General features: G+C 35.9%; 1 protein-coding gene across 1 annotated transcript in view; it reads right to left on the minus strand.

Moving 5' to 3' along the window:
* NBEAL1 (neurobeachin like 1) overlaps positions 1 to 21323 on the minus strand; it is a 175565-nt gene that overhangs the window by 20871 nt on the left and 133371 nt on the right. The window contains exons 38-44 of the mRNA XM_060152294.1: positions 18713 to 18814; positions 16965 to 17060; positions 16447 to 16571; positions 13723 to 13863; positions 10838 to 10968; positions 3972 to 4081; positions 639 to 756 (exon numbers count right to left, since the gene is read on the minus strand). Of these exons, the coding sequence (XP_060008277.1) occupies positions 639 to 756; positions 3972 to 4081; positions 10838 to 10968; positions 13723 to 13863; positions 16447 to 16571; positions 16965 to 17060; positions 18713 to 18814 (823 nt within the window). The remainder of the gene's footprint in view (positions 1 to 638; positions 757 to 3971; positions 4082 to 10837; positions 10969 to 13722; positions 13864 to 16446; positions 16572 to 16964; positions 17061 to 18712; positions 18815 to 21323) is intronic.

A 21323-nucleotide genomic window follows, 5' to 3' on the forward strand; every position in this document is an offset into this window, starting at 1 on the left:
GCCATACTTAATCCCTATTGTTACATAGCTAGTAATTGACCAAACTAGGTAAAGTCTGATTTCAAAGACTGCTCCTAACCACCATGCTATACTACCTTCCTACAAAACTGTTATCAAATGAATACAGCAAGGTAAAAACATGCTTGTCTATTTACCAAAAGTCACGTGGGTTCTGCTCAAATTCATAAAACTTCACACTATTTATAAACTTTAGAACTATTAGCTTTATGGAAGGATTAGGAAAGAACTCCTTCTTAAGCCTTTCAAAGCCTTCAGAAAATGTTCTTGATCCAGAGCTAAACATTAGAATACTGTCATCTTATTATCATTGGAAGAATTTGTTATTTTAATTTTAAAAACTCTTATATAATGCCTGCTAACAATTTAATACAGAATACTCAGACCCAACTGAATAGGATACATATGGCCAGAGATCAAAATCTTTTATGCCACCAATAATTGACATTTTAACTACTATTTTTTTAAAAAGCAGCAGCCTTTCAAATAGAAAAGATAACTAAAATTATTTTTTAAATGTAGTCTTTCTTGTGTTAAATAGTTATGCCAAAAATACCATGTACAAACACATATTAAATAATATTTTTTATTAACATAAGAGAAAAAGTATAGGCTTATACCTTCATAACTACAGTAATAGAAAACATTGAGTGCCTCCACTGCAGCTGGCCCCCTCTGTTTATAGCCAAAAATCAGATCTATCCATTCATGAAGATGAGCAGAAACATATTCAGACTCCTAGAAAAAAAAACAAATTTAGCAATTAATATAGAGATACCTTCCAACTACAACGTAATGATAGGTCCTTTAAAAAAATAAGAGCATTTTAAGCATTTCCACACACAAATCTTATCACTGTAAATAAAATTATCTCAAAATCATGTTAAACATTGATCCAATTTGACTATATTCTATCTAGTAAAATGTAGACATATTTATTAATATTTACTACATATACATCTAACTAATGGGTGAAGAAAATAACAAATATTCTTATAGTCCAAATAAGAACAACAAAAAAATTAATGATAGCTGTGGAATACATCTTTGTTGTGAAAATTCCACTGAAATAGTCCAGAAATTCAATTCAAGGAAACAAGGAAACTGCACTGGGGTGGACTGAAGATAGCTGAAAAATCACTCCCTCCACACACACCCACACGGCCAACTAAGAGGTGAACTTGGTGGCAGGCAGAAGCTTAAAGAACCCGGAGCCTGTTAGTGAGGAGTTGAAAGACCGTAAGAAAATTGTTATTGGAGACAGGAGAAAAGGGAACTCATGTTTTCGTTACATGAAAGATAGAAAGGGTACCTAATGAACTCTTGGATCTGGGGACAGAGATTTCCAGGCAGAATGTTTTTAAATGCTAATTGGCTTCTTTTAGCTGCCTGTGATTATGTGTGGGAGGAGCAAGGATGAGTTTTAAAAATGAACTGTTTGGGTTTTAAGCATAATTTTAAAAGTATATAAAGGAGCTGGGTCTTGCTGGGCACGAAAATTATTTCTCATTTCCAGGATCACTAGAAAGCAAAGACTCAAAGTGAGAAATGGTCTAAGTTAATGCTTAAATCAGAATGTTTCCAGTAAAATATGGCCTTGGGCAAAAGTTTAGATCAGGAGTGTGGCTAAAAAACAATCTGCTGAGATCTCAAAGATTTTAGGTTAGACCCACCTAACTAGACAATAGAGCATCTTAACCTTAAGAACATTTTCCCATTGTAGCCTCCCACTCAGCCCAAAGGAGATAATGAACTATCTTGTAAAGTAATGTGGAATGGTTTTTGCCCAACAGAGTTGATGCATAAGAAACCCATAACATTTTAAAAGAAAGTACATTAATTCAAGCTGAAAAAGTTAAAAACTGTTCAAAAAATAAAAGAGACTTTGGTTTCCAGCTTATCATGGTTAGGAAAGAAGCTTGCAAAGATACTCTTGTAAACAATGTTTTTTTGTTTTAGTTTTTATGGAAAAGAATGACTCAGAGTGAAAAGCCAAGAGCCTAAGGATAGAACAAAAAGATGCATGGAGAACCAATATCAGGGAATAGCACTGGGCCCTAGTAAAGTAACTGAGAGCATGTCCCTGCTGGAATTCTGAATTGTTATAAACAAGAGGCTAGGTGCCTCTGTTTTCTCGCTTCCTTTTGAATGTTAGTGTCTATTATAGTTTTCCTGTCCTTGTTACACCACTGTTACATGGGGGGCAGATAACTTGTCTCCTTACTTCAGTCTTCAGATACAAGAGGAGACACTGGAGTAGTTTCATCCACACATGGATTTGATTTAGATGACTAGTAAGATTCTGGACTTCAGGCCTCATGCCTTTATGCAAGGATCAGCAAACTACTGTTTGTGGGCCAAACCTTACTAGCAGCCAGATTTGTAGATTAGCAGAACACAGCCATACCCCCATTTTCTTTTGCACTACAATGGCAGAATTTCAACACAGACTAAGTTTACAGCCAATGAAAATATTTACTAGCTGGTCTTTTAAGGAAAAAGTCTGTAGAACCCTGCCTTAAGGAGCTGAGACTTTGGGAAGGTCTTGAGAGGAAGTATGTACATTTTCCATGTAGAAGGAATGTAAATACTTTGTGGCCAGAGGGCAGCCTGTGAATGGTGGATTAAAGATAGCTGCAAATTCTTTCTCACTCCAACCATTAAGAGATGGAGTTTACTTTCTTTCCTCTGGAATCTGCACTCATCCTGTTACTATTTAACCATGACAAGAAGGCAGAAGTGATACTGTGACCGTTCACAGCCTTAGGCCTCAAGAAAGTCTAGAAGCTTCTACTTTTTCATTCTTGGGGGGCCTTGAGCTGCCAGGTAAGAAGTCTGGCTAATCAGTTAGAGAGACCACATGAAGAGGAGATATCCTGAAACTACAGGGAGAGGGAGAAAAGTCAGCATCCCAGTGTCTCAAGGCAGCCTCCAGATGACTCCGACCTTAGCTGCCATATGACTGCAAGGGGATGAGAACCTTAAGCAAGACCAGAAGAACTGCCCAGTTGAGGCAAGTCAACTCACATAAGCGTGAGAAATAATAAAATGGCTATAGTTTTAAGCCACTAAATTTTGGGATAGTTTGTTACACGGCAATACATAACTGAAACACAAACTTCTAACCTCTTATTAATGAGAAGTATGTCTTCCTAAAATCCTGGACCCCTACTTACTGTCATAGATAACACAGAAGGAAGCATCTGAGAAGTTCCTTCCTAGTTAAAAAGTAACAGATTATTTTTCAGAGTTGTTTTATTTTTTCCCAATTCCTTATTCATGCATGGGGTTATTGCTTACAAATGTTAAAATGTAATCCTGAATTTTATAAACTTGACTAACTATGTACTAATGACAAGGAATGTTTCCAAGTACTGACCTATTTAGTTTCAGAATCTGTAACATTTCAGTTTAGATAGAAAGCTAAGTGGGCTCTTGTGGGGGAAAAAAGCATTATCTGCAAGATAATAACACAATAGCAACATTAAACTAACTCTCACTAGTCCTTCAATTCCAAAATGGAAATTTAGCTAAAAAACTAGTAAAATTTTTAAGTGGCATTTAGGATTTATTTAGCTGTCTTGTTAAAAACTTACTGGAATCCTTCAGAGGAAAAAAAATGTACTTATTCTTGTTAGATTTGAAACAAATGTGGGAACTGTGAAAATCACACTATGACCAAAATAGGTTCACATACAATAGGTAGATATCTCATAGAAGTGAAAAAAAAATTTTTTGCATACATTCATAGGACTGTACTACTATAGTCTCACTATATCAGAAGATCCATAACCTCAAAATAAATTACTATATTATACTTTCTAAAACAGCACATATAATAGATTACAAATTAAGCCAGGAAAATAATAGGTATACTTTATTCCATCATCCTCTGGAAAACACATAGATCTTTATCTTATTGATTGTCTAATAACTAAACACAAAAATCTTACCAGAGCTTTCCTATGTTTATAGATGAAATCTTCAGCTGACTTAGCCCATTTGGGGAGAATGACATCATTTACTAGTTCTCTGGAAACTTGTAGACGACCCAAGTTAAATTCTAAGACATGTAAAAGATAAACGTATCAAATCATTTTAGATTTAAATAAATCAAGTAAAACAAATAAAAGGGTACATTACTTAGCAAAACTGAATGCTTTTCTTCTTTTATTAAGAGTAAAAGGTGAGAATCAAGTTCCTTTCTCTTTTTTTTAAATTTTTATTTTATATTGGAATATAGTTGATCAACAATGCCCTGTTAGCTTCACATGCACAGCAAAGCAACTCAGCCATACATATACATGTATCTATTCTTTTTCAAATTCTTTTCCCATTAAGGTTATTAGAGTATTGAGCAGAGTTCCCTGTGCTATACAGCAGGTCCTTGTTGGCTATGTATTTTAAATATAGCCCTGTGTACATGTCAAACCCAAACTCCCAATCTATCCCTCCCCCCCATCAAGTTCCCTTCTTGATATAAATTTATTGAACAGGTAAAAATAATTCTTATTTACTAGAATGCATTTTATCAGTTGATTAAAAAGGTAAATGAAAATAAGATAGTTTAAAATTAGTTATTAGAAGATAAATCAGATAATAGTTTATTTTTTGCTGAAAAAAGTGGAGGAAATTATAGTTATGACCAAAACCCTTAACCTGAACAAAAATGCAACAGTAAGCATTCTTCTTACATTAAAAATAATTAACATAGTCCTTCTAATGGTTAATTTACAAAATAGAGCTCCTTAGAGCTTTTTGGTGTAACTTAAAACTTAAAATGACTTGTTTGTGTTATGGAAAAACAATATATTTATATACCACTATTTTAAGTAGATACTGACATAATAAAGATTTGCTCATTCTAGTTAGAACACAGTACTTTTGACAAAATTGTCCCAAAGATGAGATTTTCTTATTCATACAGTGTGGAAAGGGAAAAGTGTTAACACAAAAGACCTTCATTAAAGGTGCTGCCTAAAAATATCAGTGTGTCCTTAAAGCTGAAGACAGGTTCAAGTGTCACAGAATGATAGGATGCACAGGGTGTGTGGCCTTAAGCCAACTATTGTATAGCAGATATTGTTGGCCACCTGATAGCCATTCCTCCTTATCTGGTAGAAGAAACTTGCCTTAATTCAAGTGCCCATCCTGTCTTATATTTCATGCTTGTTGTAGGTGACTGGCATAGGGGTTGGTATATGACCCAGCTCTGGACAGTGAAGGGAGATTATGAGAAAGGGTTTCTCAAATTTAAGAAAGGACAGGGCTTCCCTGGTGGCGCAGTGGTTGAGAGTCCGCCTGCTGATGCAGGAGACCTGGGTTCGTGCCCAGGTCGGGGTGATCCCACATGCTGCAGAGCTGCTGGGCTCATGAGTCAAGGCTGCTGAGCCTGCGCGTCCGGAGCCTGCGCTCCGCAACGGCAGAGGCCACAACAGCGAGAGGCCCGCGTACCGCAAAGAAAAAAAAAAAAAGAAAGGACACATATCTTGGGTCACAAATATAGCCTTGGTAAATTTAAGAAAACTGAAATCGTATCAAGTATCTTTTCTGACCACAACGCTATGAGACTAGATATCAATTACAGGAAAAGATCTGTAAAATATACAAACACATGGAGGCTAAACAAAACACTACTTAATAACAAAATGATCACTGAAGAAATCAAAGAGGAAATCAAAAAATACCTAGAAACAAAAGACAACAGAGACATGACGACCTAAAACCTATGGGATGCAGCAAAACCAGTTCTAAGAGGGAAGTTTATAGCTATACAAGCCTACCTTAAGAAACAGGAAACATCTCAAATAAGCAACCTAACCTTGCACCTAAAGCAATTAGAGAAAGAAGAACAAAAAAACCCCAAAGTCAGCAGAAGGAAACAAATCATAAAGATCAGATCAGAAATAAATGAAAAAGAAACGAAGGAAACGATAGCAAAGATCAATAAAACTAAAAGTTGGTTCTTTGAGAAGATAAACAAAATTGATAAACCATTAGCCAGACTCATCAAGAAAAAAAGGGAGAAGACTCAAATCAATAGAATTAGAAATGAAAAAGGAGAAGTAACAACTGACACTGCAGAAATACAAAGGATCATGAGAGATTACTACAAGCAACTCTATGCCAATAAAATGAAGAACCTGGAATAAATGGACAAATTCTTAGAAAAGCACAACCTGCCGAGACAGAACCAGGAAGAAACAGAACATATGAACAGACCAATCACAAGCACTGAAATTGAAACTGTGATTAAAAATCTTCCAACAGGGGCTTCCCTGGTGGTGCGGTGGTTGAGAGTCCACCTGCTGATGCAGGGGACACGGGTTCATGCCCCGGTCCGGGATGATCCCACATGCCGTGAAGCAGCTAGGCCTGTGAGCCATGGCCGCTAAGCCTGTGCGTCCGGAGCCTGTGCTCCACAACGGGAGAGACCACAACAGTGAGAGGCCTGCGTACCGCAAAAAAAAAAAAAAAAAAAAAAAAAAAAATCTTCCAACAAACAAAAGCCCAGGACCAGATGGCTTCACAGGTGAATTCTATCAAACATTTACAGAAGAGCTAACACCTATCCTTCTCAAACTCTTCCAAAATATAGCAGAGGGAGGAACACTCCCAAACTCATTCTATGAGGCCACCATCACTCTGATACCAAAACCAGACAAAGATGTCACAAAGAAAGAAAACTACAGGCGAATATCACTGATGAACATAGATGCAAAACTCCTCAACAAAATACTAGCAAACAGAATCCAACAGCACATTAAGAGGATCATACACCATGATCAAGTGGGGTTTATTCCAGGAATGCAAGGATTCTTCAATATACGCAAATCAATCAACGTGACATACCATATTAACAAACTGAAGGAGAAAAATCATATGATCATCTCAATAGATGCAGAGAAAGCTTTTGACAAAATTCAACACGCATTTCTGATAAAAACCCTCCAGAAAGTAGGCATAGAGGGAACTTTCCTCAACATAATAAAGGCCATATATGACAAACCCACAGCCAACATCATCCTCAATGGTGAAAAACTGAAACCATTCCCACTAAGATCAGGAACAAGACAAGGTTGCCCACTCTCACCACTCTTATTCAACATAGTTTTGGAAGTTTTAGGCACAGCAATCAGACAAGAAAAGGAAATAAAAGGAATCCAAATCGGAAAAGAAGAAGTAGAGCTGTCACTGTTTGCAGATGACATGATACTATACATAGAGAATCCAAAAGATGCCACCAGAAAACTACTAGAGCTAATCAATAAATTTGGTAAAGCAGCAGGATGCAAAATTAATGCACAGCAATCTCTGGCATTCTTATACACTAGTGATGAAAAATCTGAAAGCGAAATTAAGAAAACACTCCCATTTACCATTGCAACAAAAAGAATAAAATATCTAGGAATACACCTACCTAAGGAGACAAAAGACCTATATGTAAAAAATTATAAGACACTGATGAAAGAAATTAAAGATGATACAAATAGATGGAGAGATATACCATGTTCTTGGATTGGAAGCATCAACATTGTGAAAATGACTATACTACCCAATGCAATCTACAGATTCAATGCAAGCCCTATCAAACTACAACTGGCATTTTTCACAGAACTAGAACAAAAAATTTCACAACTTGTATGGAAACACAAAAGACCCCGAACAGCCAAAGCAATCTTGAGAACGAAAAATGGAGCTGCAGGATTCAGGGTCCCTGACTTCAGACTATACTACAAAGCTACAGTAATCAATACAGGATGGTACTGGCACAAAAACAGAAATACAGATCAATGGAACAGGATAGAGAGCCCAGAGATAAACCCACGCACATATGGTCACCTTATATTTGATAAAGGAGGCAAGAATATACAGTGGAGAAAAGACAGCCTCTTCAATAAGTGGTGCTGGGAAAACTGGACAGCTACATGTAAAAGTATGAAATTAGAACACTCCCTAACACCATACACAAAAATAAACTCAAAATGGATTAAAGACCTAAATGTAAGGCCAGACACCATCAAACTCTTAGAGGAAAACATAGGCAGAACACTCTATGACATAAATCACAGCAAGATCCTTTTTGACCCACCTGCTAGAGAAATGGAAATAAAAACAAAAATAAACAAATTGGACCTAATGAAACTTCAAAGTTTTTGCACAGCAAAGGAAACCATAAACAAGACAAAAGACACCCTCAGAATGGGAGAAAATATTTGCAAATGAAGCAACTGACACAGGATTCATCACCAAAATTTACAAGCAGCTCATGCAGCTCAATAACAAAAAAACAAACAACCCAATCCAAAAATGGGCAGAAGACCTAAATAGACATTTCTCCAAAGAAGATATACAGATTGCCAACAAACACATGAAAGAATGCTCAACATCATTAATCATTAGAGAAATGCAAATCAAAACTACAATGAGATATCATCTCACACCAGTCAGAATGGCCATCATCAAAAAATCTAGAAACAATAAATGCTGGAAAGGATGTGGAGAAAAGGGGAACACTCTTGCACTGTTGGTGGGAATGTAAATTGATATAGCCACTATGGAGAACAGTACGGAGGTTCCTTAAAAAACTAAAAATAGAACTACCATAGGACCCAGCAATCCCACTACTAGGCATATACCCTGAGAAAACCATAATTCAAAAAGGGTATGTACCAAAATGTTCACTGCAGCACTATTTACAATAATAGCCAGGACATGGAAGCAACCTAAATGCCCATCGACAGATGAATGGATAAAGAAGATGTGGCACATATATACAATGGATTATTACTCAGCCATAAAAAGAAACGAAATTGAGTTATTTGTAGTGAGGTGGATGGACCTAGAGTCTGTCATACAGAGTGAAGTAAGTCAGAAAGAGAAAAACAAATACCGTATGCTAACACATATATATGGAATCTAAGAAGAAAGAAAAAGGTCATGAAGAACCTATGGGTAAGACGGGAATAAAGACACAGACCTACTAGAGCATGGACTTGAGGATATGGGGAGGGGGAAGAGTAAGCTGTGACAAAGTGAGAGAGTAGCATGGACATATATACACTACCAAACGTAAAATAGATAGTTAGTGGGAAGTAGGCGCATAGCACATGGAGATCAGCTAGGTGGTTTGTGACCACCTAGAGGGGTGGGATGGGGAGGGTGGGAGGGAGGGAGATGCAAGAGGGAAGAGATATGGGAACATATGTATATGTATAACTGATTCACTTTGTTATAAAGCAGAAACTAACACACATTGTAAAGCAATTATACTCCAATAAAGATGTTAAAAAAAAAAAGGACACAAAATTAAAAGTCCCACTTCTTTCTAAGACACTGTTGTATCTGCCTATGATGCCTGGAATTGCTTTAGTTATTTGTAATCATGACAGTAACTAGCCAAGAACAAAGCCAAAACACCCAGACCAGCAGAGTAAAAATACAGAAAGAACTTGGCTTTGATGATGTTGTTAAGTTACCATATCTCAGGACTTTTATTATGGAAAGTACTAAAATTTTCTTGCTTGCACAATTTTGAGTTGGTTTTATTCATATTTGTTGTCATTCTAACATACTTTGCTTTGTCCTACCCAGCTCATTTCAAATAAAGAGGCAATGTATAATTAGAAATGGAGGCCACCAGGACAGTAGTACAAGACAGCAACTAGCTGTGGTGAATGTGAGTAATTGTCAAGCTAGGCAAACCTTAAATTCTGTATCCAAATTTAATCTGCTTATTCCTACTATCCCAGATACCCTGCTTTAGAAGACTCGAATCCTCTGGCTGACTTAGAGTCTAGGATCACACTTAGTCAACAGTTGCATCTGATTTTCTGAAGGTGACCACTTCTAACTGCCTTACTCTGAGAATTAGATGCCTTGCCTCCAACAACCTGCCCCAGAGTGAACAATTGAAGGTCATGAAGTCCTGGATATGCTTTCACCAGCAGGACAAACAATTCTACTGAGAAAGCAAAGGGTCAAACATTAACATTACGTGCTGAGGGAGGAAAAAGAAGTTGTAACAGCCCTTTGACACTGGAATTTCCCTAAAGAACACCAGTAGTAAGAACCTTGCCAATTTCCTTATTTGTACTTAAAATAAATCTAAACTACCTCATAGAAAAAGTATTTGGACATTTTTAAAGACCATATTTCACTCTATGATTCTTTTCTTCAAAAACATAATATGGTTTTTCAAATATTGTGGTAACTTATACCCAGTCATTTTTTTCAACTTGCCTCCTGTCTTCTGCTGTAAAAGGAGTCAGCAAATTTCTACAAGGTGTCAAAGAATAAATAGTTTTGGCTTTGTGAGCCCTATGGTCTCTGTTGCAGTTACTCAAACCTGCCATTATACTGTGAAAGTAGCCACAGTTTATATAAATGAATTGGCTAGCTGTATTCCAATAAAACTTTATTTATAAACATATGGGTCTGCCCACAGATTTGGCCCATGAACCTATAGTTTGCTGACCCCTGGTATAAATCTTCATCTTACCTAACTCAAACACTTTTAACCCATGGAGCTTTATGGCTGAAATAGCATATAGCCATTTTTTGCTTCTCTAGTAAACACTGTACTCTGATAAATTCTCTTACCAATTCAAATTTGACTCATTTATCTTATTCACTGTAGCACTTCTATGCGTAGAAGATAAGACTAGTACCTGAACATCATTTAAGCCTTGTCACTGAATAATACACAGACAGAATGAACCTTAAATAATCTAGAGGTCATCACAAAAATGTCCTAAAAGATATTTTTCAGGATTCTCCATTGGGACCTGTTCAGTCCAATTTTTAATCTATTTCTTACGATTTTGATTTTCCAAAAATTCTGGGAAATAGAAGAATTCAGGAATAAGTTCCTTCACATCATATGGATTGTCCATGAGAGCCTGCCAGGTAGCAGGGATGGAATGGAATTGTCGATCTGCACAGTCAAACCTGCATGTGGAGATTGAGAGAGAACAGTGAATACTGAATGAGAGCAACAACAGGCTAAAACAAACCTTTAATCTTCCTTCAGGTTTCCTCATGATTAGTTTCTCTTTATTTAACCTTTCTCTTTAACGTCTAAAAACACAAGTTGCTCTCCTTACGACAATCTTTCTTATTTTGTTGCCAGGAACTGAATACTATAATTTTAATCACTAGTATCATCTTAGTTAAAATAGATGAAAATGGCATAATTTTTAATCAGTAAAATTTATTACAGAAAGTGAATAAATATTATTTGGATATTTTAAAATTACAGAGTTTAAATATCACTCTAAGTATTATAGTATTGACATACATAGTTAACAGATCTATGGAAATGCTGCTGATTTAATCCTTGATACATAAGTATCTTTACAAACTCTTTTGCTAAAAACCAGAGGGTGTTAGGGAAATAGTTCTGTAGCTAAAGCTTTTATACTTTACTTGCATATACTATTATCTTATTTTAACTTTATTTTCAAGTTCCATCCTGGGCCTATGGTAGTTGAAAGAAGCTCACGTGGTCATGCTGCAATTTTATTGTTTTGGCTAATCACAAACAGCATAAATCCCTTCTGTTTCATCTCCTTTGATAGTGTTTTCCTGGATTTATTCCATAAATGATGACTTCTAAGTGACAGTTAATGACTAATATGACTCTTTATGCCTAGCAACCTTGTTTTGAAGCAGAGCTGAACTTAGCAGAACTCTAAATTTAATTATAGTCAATGATTGTGTCATCAATAAAGTCTAATAATGGTATATTCAAATTGAAGGAGACACACAGTTTTAATGGAAGAATCTTTTTGTTTGGGTGGGGGAGAACAGCTTTACTGATACATAATTAACATACATATAATTCGCTCTGAGTGAACAATTCAACGGCCTTCAGTATATGCAGAGCTGTGTAGCCATCACCACAACCAATTTTAGAACATTTTCATCACTCCAAAATGAAACCCTGCATCTAATAGCAGTCACTCTCCATTCACTCTCCCTCCACCCCTGAGCAACTACTAATCTACTTTCTGTCTCTATGGATTTGTCTATTTTAGACATTTTATGTAAATCATACAATATATGGCATTTTGTGTCTGGCTTATTTTATTCAATGTACTGCTTTCAAGGTTCATCTATGTTGTAGCATATATCAATCTTTCATTCCCTTTATTAACTCACGCCAGATAATATTTTATTGCATGGGTATACCACATTTTATTTATTCCTTTACCAGTTGATGGGTATTTTTGTTGTTTCCATATTTTGGCTATTATAAATAATGCTGCTAAGTACATTTGTGTACAAGTGTTTGCATGAACATATGTATTCAGTTATCTTGGGTATATACGTAGGAGTAGAATTGCTGGGTAATATGTAATTCTATCTTTAACCTTTTGAAGTACTGCCAGACTGTTTTCCACAGAGTCTGCATCATTTTACATTCCCACTGCCAGTACATAATTATTCCAATTTCTCAACATACTCATCAACAGTAGGTATTATCTGTCTTTTTTATTATAGCCATCCTCATGTGGGTAAAGAGGTATCTCAATTTGGTTTTGATTTGAATTTCCCTGATGACTAACGATGTTAATCATGTGTTTATTGGGAATTTGTAATCTTCTTTGGAGAAATGTCCATTTAGACCCTTTGTCCAGTTTTTACCTGGGTCATTTGTCTTTTTATTATTGCACTGCAAGAATTATTTATATATTCTAGATACAAGTCCCTTAACAGATCTATAATTTGCAAATATTTTCTCCTACTGAATTGGTTGTCTTTTTTACTTTCTTGATGATGTCCTTTGAAGCACAAACAGAATCTATTTTTGAAGCTTTTTAAAAAATCATTTATTCATAAAATCACTAAAAGCTGAAAAGACCCAGTTATACTTTCCTGGAAGGAAAATTACCTGCATTCATGACAAATGTAACATTTGGAGATGTGTAGTGATCAAAGCCTCTCCTTGATAGCCAAGGCTTGGTGTACTAAAGACAGGAATAAGGAACCCAGGCTAATTTTGAGAGATAAAATGTACATGGAAAGAGTAGAACAGGCAATGTTTACATAGTTTTTGATAGGGTAGAAAAGGCAAAATGATAATGGTAAAGAATAAGGCAACATGAAGACAAAATGGAAGTTAGTAGAGAGCTTCCTGGAGGATACATTGGGGAATGGAGGATTCTTGGAAAAGTTTCTTTCTTTAGGATCATTAAGAAAATGTGAAAGTTAGGTAAGTTATAACACTGACAGGTGATACGATAATACAATGGCATCACAGATCTGTTTGAGCTGCTACTAATAATGTAAGGGCCCTTATTTCTCCCTATTTTTATTCCTATTGATTAATAAATATTTTTAGGAGGACTACATAGGCATTGGTTAGGTTTGAATCTCTGGGATACATCTTGGATCAAGGTCTAAATCAGTTCTAACTCTAAATCTCTGGTAGATTCCTAAACCCAGTTGAAAATCACAAAAGTACACTGGATAGCAGTAAAAAGGAATTCACCTTAAAAGTCATTTGTGTAAGTCAGTTTGAGTGACCTGTTCTCAAACAAGTTTGGCTGCTTTTATCTAGGGAGCTAGTATATGAATCGAAATCTAACAGAGGAGAAAAAAAAGATAAGGCCCTGTTATAACAGTACATGACATGAAGGCAAAGAGTTTTCAACACTATCATACAGTCTTAAGAAAATAGCTTATTTACCCAAAACATACCTTCCACTCTGAAGCTGGATGTGGAGGGTGGTGAATGGTTCTGTACGAATAAGATAGTGCATAACCCCAGCAGAATTTGAATAGTGAGTACCATAATGAAATTTATCAATAGTTCCCATAGGATCCTCAAAATTTTCATATCTAAAAAAAGAAACTAAAGTTTTATAACCACAATAGTAAAATTAACTTAGAAAGACATATGTTTGTATTGTATTGCTGAAAACACAGTTTTTAAGAAAGTATGTATTTGTGGGCTTCCCTGGTGGTGCAGTGGTTGAGAGTCCGCCTGCCCATGCAGGGGACATGGGTTCGTGCCCCGGTCTGGGAAGATCGCACATGCCACAGAGCGGCTAGGCCCGTGAGCCATGGTCACTGAGCCTGCGCTCCGCAACAGGAGAGGCCACGACAGTGAGAGGCCCGCGTACCGCAAAAAAAAAAAAAAAAAAAAAGAAACTATGTATTTGTATCATCATGTCATGTTAATAAATGAAAAAAAATTTATTACTTTTTTCTGAGCAATAAAATAGCACTAATATTGGATTTTTGAACACTTGTATTATGCAATAATATTCACTATAAATTAGAAACCAGAGAGAAACTACCAAAAATGAAGAAATTTAAAATCAGTTACAATTGCACTTCCCAGAGATAATTAACATTAACATTTTGATGAATATGTGTCAATCCTGAATTAATATATATTTTAATATAAAAATATATTTTAATGTAAAACCACTATACATTATATATTGTTCACAACTTATTTTTTCATCTAACAATTTTCTGTTAATATCTTACAAAATATGTATAATTGATTCACTTTGCTGTACAGCATCAACTAACACAACATTGTAAATCAACCACATGACAATAAAAAGTTTTAAAAATCTTACGAAACGACTGAATAGTCTTTTTTTTTTTTTTTTTTTACGGTTCGCGGGCCTCTCACTGTTGTGACCCCTCCCGTTGCGGAGCACAGGCTCCGGACGCGCAGGCTCAGCGGCCATGGCTCACGGCCCCAGCCGCTCCGCGGCATGTGGGATCCTTCCGGACCGGGGCATGAACCCGCGTCCCCTGCATCGGCAGGTGGACTCCCAACCACTGCGCCACCAGGGAAGCCCTGAATAGTCTATTTTTAACAGGTACATGGTATTTATAAGAATTAGATCTACGAATATACAACAATTTAACTATTTACTTATAGATATTTAGGTTGTTTCTATTTTTCTGCTTATTGTAAGCATGTGATAATTAGACATCCTTTGGTGGCCAAGATAATGGAAAAAAATACAGAAGGTCAGTCAAGAATTGTAAAAATGAATGTCTAATGATCTAAAGGTAAAAGAATGAGATGTGTATAGCACGGGGAACTCTACTCAATATTCTGTGATAACCTATATGAGTAAAGAATCTGAAAAATAATGAATATATGTATATGTATAACTGAATCACTTTGCTGTATACCTGAAACTAATACAACATTGTAAATCAACTATACTCTAATAAATTTTTTTTTAAAAAGGAAAAAAAAAAGGAGATGGTGGAATAGAAGGTCTAAATCAGATTATCAGCAAAGGATATATATAATAATTCTGCAAGAACTATCACTGATCCTGTAATTGTTTTGAATGGTGACATCTGAGTTCGTGGATATAGTATCTAAATAAGAATGAACAGTTTTTTGGAAGCATAAACATTGAAATTTTTAAGCCAAAATACTAATCAGTTCATCAAGCTAAGGTGAATTTCCTTTTACATAGAAATCATGAATATTCAGGAGAATAAAGAAAGTTTTCCGGTAAAGTCATTTGTACCTATGCAAAAAAATAAACTATTGAAATTTAAATTAAATTGTATCTTTGATTATCTATAAAATAAGTTAACTTATATGATCAGTATTTCCTGTGGAACAATGTTAACAGTGTGACTAATGGCAGTAGAGTAATATATACACAGCAAAATTCCATTTAGTACAACAAATATTAAACACTGCAAAAAGTCCTGGCGAAGATCTGCAAACAAAAAGGGGGGAAAAAATAATGTACCATCAACCCTCAAATAAATCTACAACTAAGTTTGTTTGCAGAATTGCTCTTTGTCTTTATTACTAGAAGTCATAACTGACAAGTCATCCACAAGTTCACACGGAGAAAAAGGAAAATTAAAATTAGATTACTTTTTTACTGTCAGCAGCTGGCTTTGGATAAAAAAAAAAGTACGAGACATTTACAGGGTGGCTCAAAAATATATAGAACTATAAATATTTCCTTTCCTTATTCAAATATCACTTTCTAAATTTTCACATATTTCACTGTTCTTTATTCACATTATTGGTGAACAACAGGTTAGTATTATTAATTTTATATCCACCAAAATATTATATTAGATGGAATGTTAGATCTGTAGGTTATTAAGTCTAAAATACCTGGGGAGAAAAATTTCAAGAACCTATTACCATTTAGCACATACTTATTACAAGGTGAAAGAAATTCTAAACAATATAAATTTAACTTTGGTAATGAAGGGAAATACACAGACTATAGTTAAGATATTTGAAGGACAACTGATATATTTTCAAGAAAACTTAGTGAAGGAATTACCAGACTCTGATTATCAAAAGTAGTTGTGCATTTAAAAAAAGTAACACTTGGTTGGCCATAGCAGAAATCAATACAAATTCAAACAAGCTATGGGCATCTTTCAAAAGGGATGAAAAGCACTTACTTTTCTCGCATGGCCTTGGCATTTTTATCATTAACTACCCCAATTGGTTTGGATAGATCTCGAAATACAGATGGGTTATTAAGATCCAACTCGTCTGAAGTATAATCTTGTAAAATCCAGGGGAACTAAAAGAGCCACAATTTACAATTTAGACATTCCTTCCTAGAGAGGCTACCATCTCCATATCTAATATAAATGTTTATCTAAGACAAAAAGGGATAGTCTTTATTTTTTCCCTGTTGCAAATGTTTATTCATCTTTAGTTCAATAACCAGAAGTATTATTTTCTGTAATTCCACTGGAATATTTTCAATGAAGTGAAAGAAAAAGAGTTTTTATTTTAAAAATACTCTTCATATTTACATACTTCTTGAAAATAGCACGGTAGAAATATAAAGAAAGGCAAAATCAGTTTTTATGTCTTTTTAAAAATAAAAATTAGATATCATCCACATATATTTTGTGTATTAGAAAACTGAAAGGTAATTCCATATTTACAAGATTTATATAAAACTCACCACAGGATACTGCGCAAGGTCATTATAGGTTCGTCCTGCCATTGTATTTAATTGAATGAGGTAGTCAAAATTTGATATCTCTCTGTTTACCCATTTCTAGACAGCACAATAAAAGAAAAAATCAAAATTAATCTGTAACTCTTAGAAATCAGTAACTATTACTGACAGTACTGAAATAATCATTTGTTCCCATTATCTCTATCATCTTTTTGATAAAGGAATGAAGCTTTAAAAAATATTTAACAGGGAGGTAAAATCAATATGCTTTTCCTAAATTCACTTCCTCTTAAAAATTGGTCTCTAGAAAAGGAAAAGAAAACTCCTACACTACAATCTAAAAAGTCTTCTATAAGAATTAAGTCTTTTCTTCAGTTAAAAAATATTTTGTTTGAATATCTTAAAACTTTTTAATTCTAGGACTGCCCAAATTTGAAATTTTTGTCATAAGTTGAAATTTTCATAAGTGTAAATATTAAAAAATCAGTATCTCAATGTACTAAATGATCTACAAATTTTAAATAAACATTATATTAACTATATTCAGAAAACTACTTTTATAGAGCAAAGGTAAATGGGATTTTGCTATAACAGATATAAAAATTTTCTAAAGGAAGACATAAACATTATTTTTTTAATCACCTTACTGTACTTAGACTACTAATTACACAGTGTAGGCATGCTGAAGCATTTTGCTGACAGATTAATACACCCCTTTAAGTTTACTGTGTGCCTTAAGCAAAGGACATACTTATGGGAAATAGTGAGAAATTAATCTACGTATACAGATTTTATAGAAAGCCCAATTTTAACTGTACTTGAGTGCCAAACTGAGGAAACAGTACTTTAATGAATAAAGTTTATTCCACAGAAAGCAGGAAATATACTCTACTAAATAAAGCTTATTCCATAAACAATAGGAAACAATTGCTGATGGCTTTTGAACAAGAGCAACATTTAAAGATTAACACATATGTAGGAAGAAGGAGAGAGCCAGGAGACAAGAGAACCTAATTGGAAGACTACTAAAACCCTAGAGAGCAAAAAACAAGGGCCTTTCTTTGGCTTTGGACAGTGTAAATTCAAGAGATGTTGGGATATATGTGAGGATAAAATACATGAAAGCATTAGCTTTGGCAGATAGAAGGATTGGAGAATTTTTTTTTTTTTGTCTTTTTTCCATGGTGTCTTTTGTATTTTCCCTTTTTTTTTCTTGTGAACAGATTATTTTTATTATTAAGAAAAAAAATCCTGTGTACTACTTTTTAAAAAGAACACTATTAAAAAAGAATAATTTAGGGCTTCCCTGGTGGCACAGTGGTTGAGAGTCCACCTGCCGATGCATGGGACACGGGTTCGTGCCCCGGTCTGGGAGGATCCCACATGCCGCAGAGTAGCTGGGCCCGTGAGCCATGGCCGGCCGCTAAGCCTGCGTGTCCGGAGCCTGTGCTCCGCAACGAGAGAGGCCACAACAGTGAGAAGCCCGTGTACCGCAAAAAAAAAAAAAAAAAATAGAAAAGAAAAAGAATTTATAAGATACGCCCATGAACTGAATGACATGCGAACTGGAGACAGGGCACTGTATGTGTGAGGGAAACAGAATGATTCAAAGATAATTCATAAGATCAATCTGAATGGAAGAAGAGCACTTGCAGAATCAAAATAAAATAATTGAAAGAAGGAAGTTTTACTTCTAAGCAAAAGTCTGAGATATAAAATGAACAGCAAATCAGTGACTTAAAATTTCCTACCTGTGTCAATCCTGATGCTTTGAATAACTCCTGTGGTGATCTGGTTCCATAACTATTTGGAGAATGAAGTGACAACAGTCTGCTATATACTTTGTTCCTAACCTATTAAAAAAAAAAGCACTTTATGGCTTAAAAATTGATCAAGACAAATGAGGATTATGGCTTTATTAACAGATTTATTGAGATACAATTCATGTACCATAAAATTCACCCTTTAAAATATACAATTCAGTGGGCTTTTTTTAATATTCACAGAGTTGTGCAACCATTCACATTATCTAACTCTGGAACATTTCCATCATCCTCAAAAGAAACTACATACTCACTAGCCATCACTCCCCAATTTCCACTCCCTCCCATCCCCTGACAACAATTAAACTACTTTCCATCACTATGGATTTGCCAATTCTGAACATTTCATATAAATAGAGGATTGTGGTTTTAACTTCTCTATTTTACAAGGCTTAACGAAATTATGACATGTATTTTTTTTAGAACTTTATAGTATATAATGGAATAATCTTCAGACATTGAATCAAAAAACTACTTCACTTCAAGTTCAAATTTAGTTCTGTCATTTACTAATCATCTTGGCAAATCAATTAATTTACTGAGTCTCATTTGTATATTAAATATAATAATCTCTACCCTTACAGTTTTGTGAATTACTCAGGTTTATGCAAATGTAAAGAAATAAAATTAATCTTTGAACTTCAGTTTCCTCATCTATAAAAAACGGAATGGAATTTGCCATATCTAATCTGAATGTTGTTATGAAGTTTAGATACCACATACAAATGTGCTTTTAAAACTATTTACAGATTAGGAACCAAGATGGCAGAGGAGAAGGACATGCTCTCACTCCCCCTTGTGAGAACACCAGAATCACAACTAGCTGCTGGACAGTCATCGACAGGAAGACACTGGAACTCACCAAAAAATATACCCCACATCCAAAGACAAAGGAGAAGCCACAATGAGACAGTATGAGGGGTGCAATCACAGTAAAATCAAATCCCATAACTGCTGGGTGCGTGACTCACAGACTGGAGAACACTTATACCACAGAAGGCCACCGCTGGAGTGAAGGTTCTGAGCCCCACGTCAGGTTCCCAACTTGGGGGTCTGGCAACGGGAGGAGGAATTCCGAGAGAATCAGACTTTGAAGGACAGTGGGATTTGATGGCAGGACTTCGACAGACTGGGAGAAAGAGACTCCACTCTTGGAGGGCACACACAAAGTAGTGTGCGCATCGGGACCCAGGGGAAGGAGCAGTGACCTCAGGGGTGACTTAACCAGACCTACCTGCTAGTGTTGGACGGTCTCCTGCAGAGGTGGGGGGTGGCTGTGGCTCACCATGGGGACAAGGACACTGGCAGCAGAAGTTCTGGGAAGTATTCCTTGGCGTGAGCCCTCCCAGAGTCCGCCATTAGCCCCAGCAAAGAGCCCAGTAGGCTCCAGTGTTGGGTTGCCTCAGGCCAAACAACCAACGGGGGTGGGGGGAACGCAGCCCCACACATCAGCAGTCAAGCAGATTAAAGTTTTCCTGAGCTCTGCCCACCAGAGCAACAGTCAGCTCTACCCACCACCAGTCCCTCCCATCAGGGAACTTGCACAAGCCTCTGAGATAGCCTCATCCACCAGAGGGCAGACAGCAGAAGAAGAACTACAATCCTGCAGCCTGTGGAAAAAAAGCCACATTCACAGAAAGACAGACAAGATGAAAAGGCAGAGGGCTATGTACCAGATGAAGGAACAAGATAAATCCCCAGAAAAACAACTAAATGAAGTGGAGATAGGCAACCTTCCAGAAAAAGAATTCAGAATAATGATACTGAAGATGATCCAGGACCTCAGAAAAAGAATGGAGGCAAAGATAGAGAAGATGCAAGAAATGTTTAACAAAGACCTAGAAAAATTCAAGAACAAACAGACAGAGATGAACAATACAATAACTGAAATGAAAACTATACTAGAAGGAATTAATAGCAGAATAACCGAGGCAAAAGAACGGATAAGTGATCTGGAAGACAGAATGGTGGAATTCACTGCTGCGGAACAGAAAAAAGAAAAAACAATGAAAAGAAATGAAGACATCCTAAGAGACCTCTGGGACAACATTAAACACAACAACATTCTCATCATAGGGGTCCCAGAAGGAAAAGAGAGAGAGAAAGAACCAGAGAAAATATTTAAAGACATTATAGTCAAAAACTTCCCTAACATGGGAAAGGAAATAGCCACCCAAGTCCAGGAAGCACAGAGAGTCCCATACAGGATAAACCCAAGGAGAAACACGCCGAGACACACAGTAATCAAACTAGCAAAAATTAAAGACAAAGAAAAATTACTGAAAGCAGCAAGGGAAAAATGACAACGTACAGGGAAACTCCCATAAGGTTAACAGCTGATTTCTCAGCACAAACTCTACGAGCCAGAAGAGAGTGGCATGATATACTTAAAGTGATGAACGGAAAGAACCTACAACCAAGATTACTCTACCCGGCAAGGATCTCATTCAGATTTGATGGAGAAATTAAAACCTTTACAGACAAGCAAAAGCTAAGAGAATTCAGCACCACCAAACCAGCTCTACAACAAATGCTAAAG

Source organism: Lagenorhynchus albirostris, chromosome 6, assembly GCF_949774975.1.
Source record: "Lagenorhynchus albirostris chromosome 6, mLagAlb1.1, whole genome shotgun sequence".
Lineage (NCBI taxonomy): Eukaryota > Metazoa > Chordata > Mammalia > Artiodactyla > Delphinidae > Lagenorhynchus > Lagenorhynchus albirostris.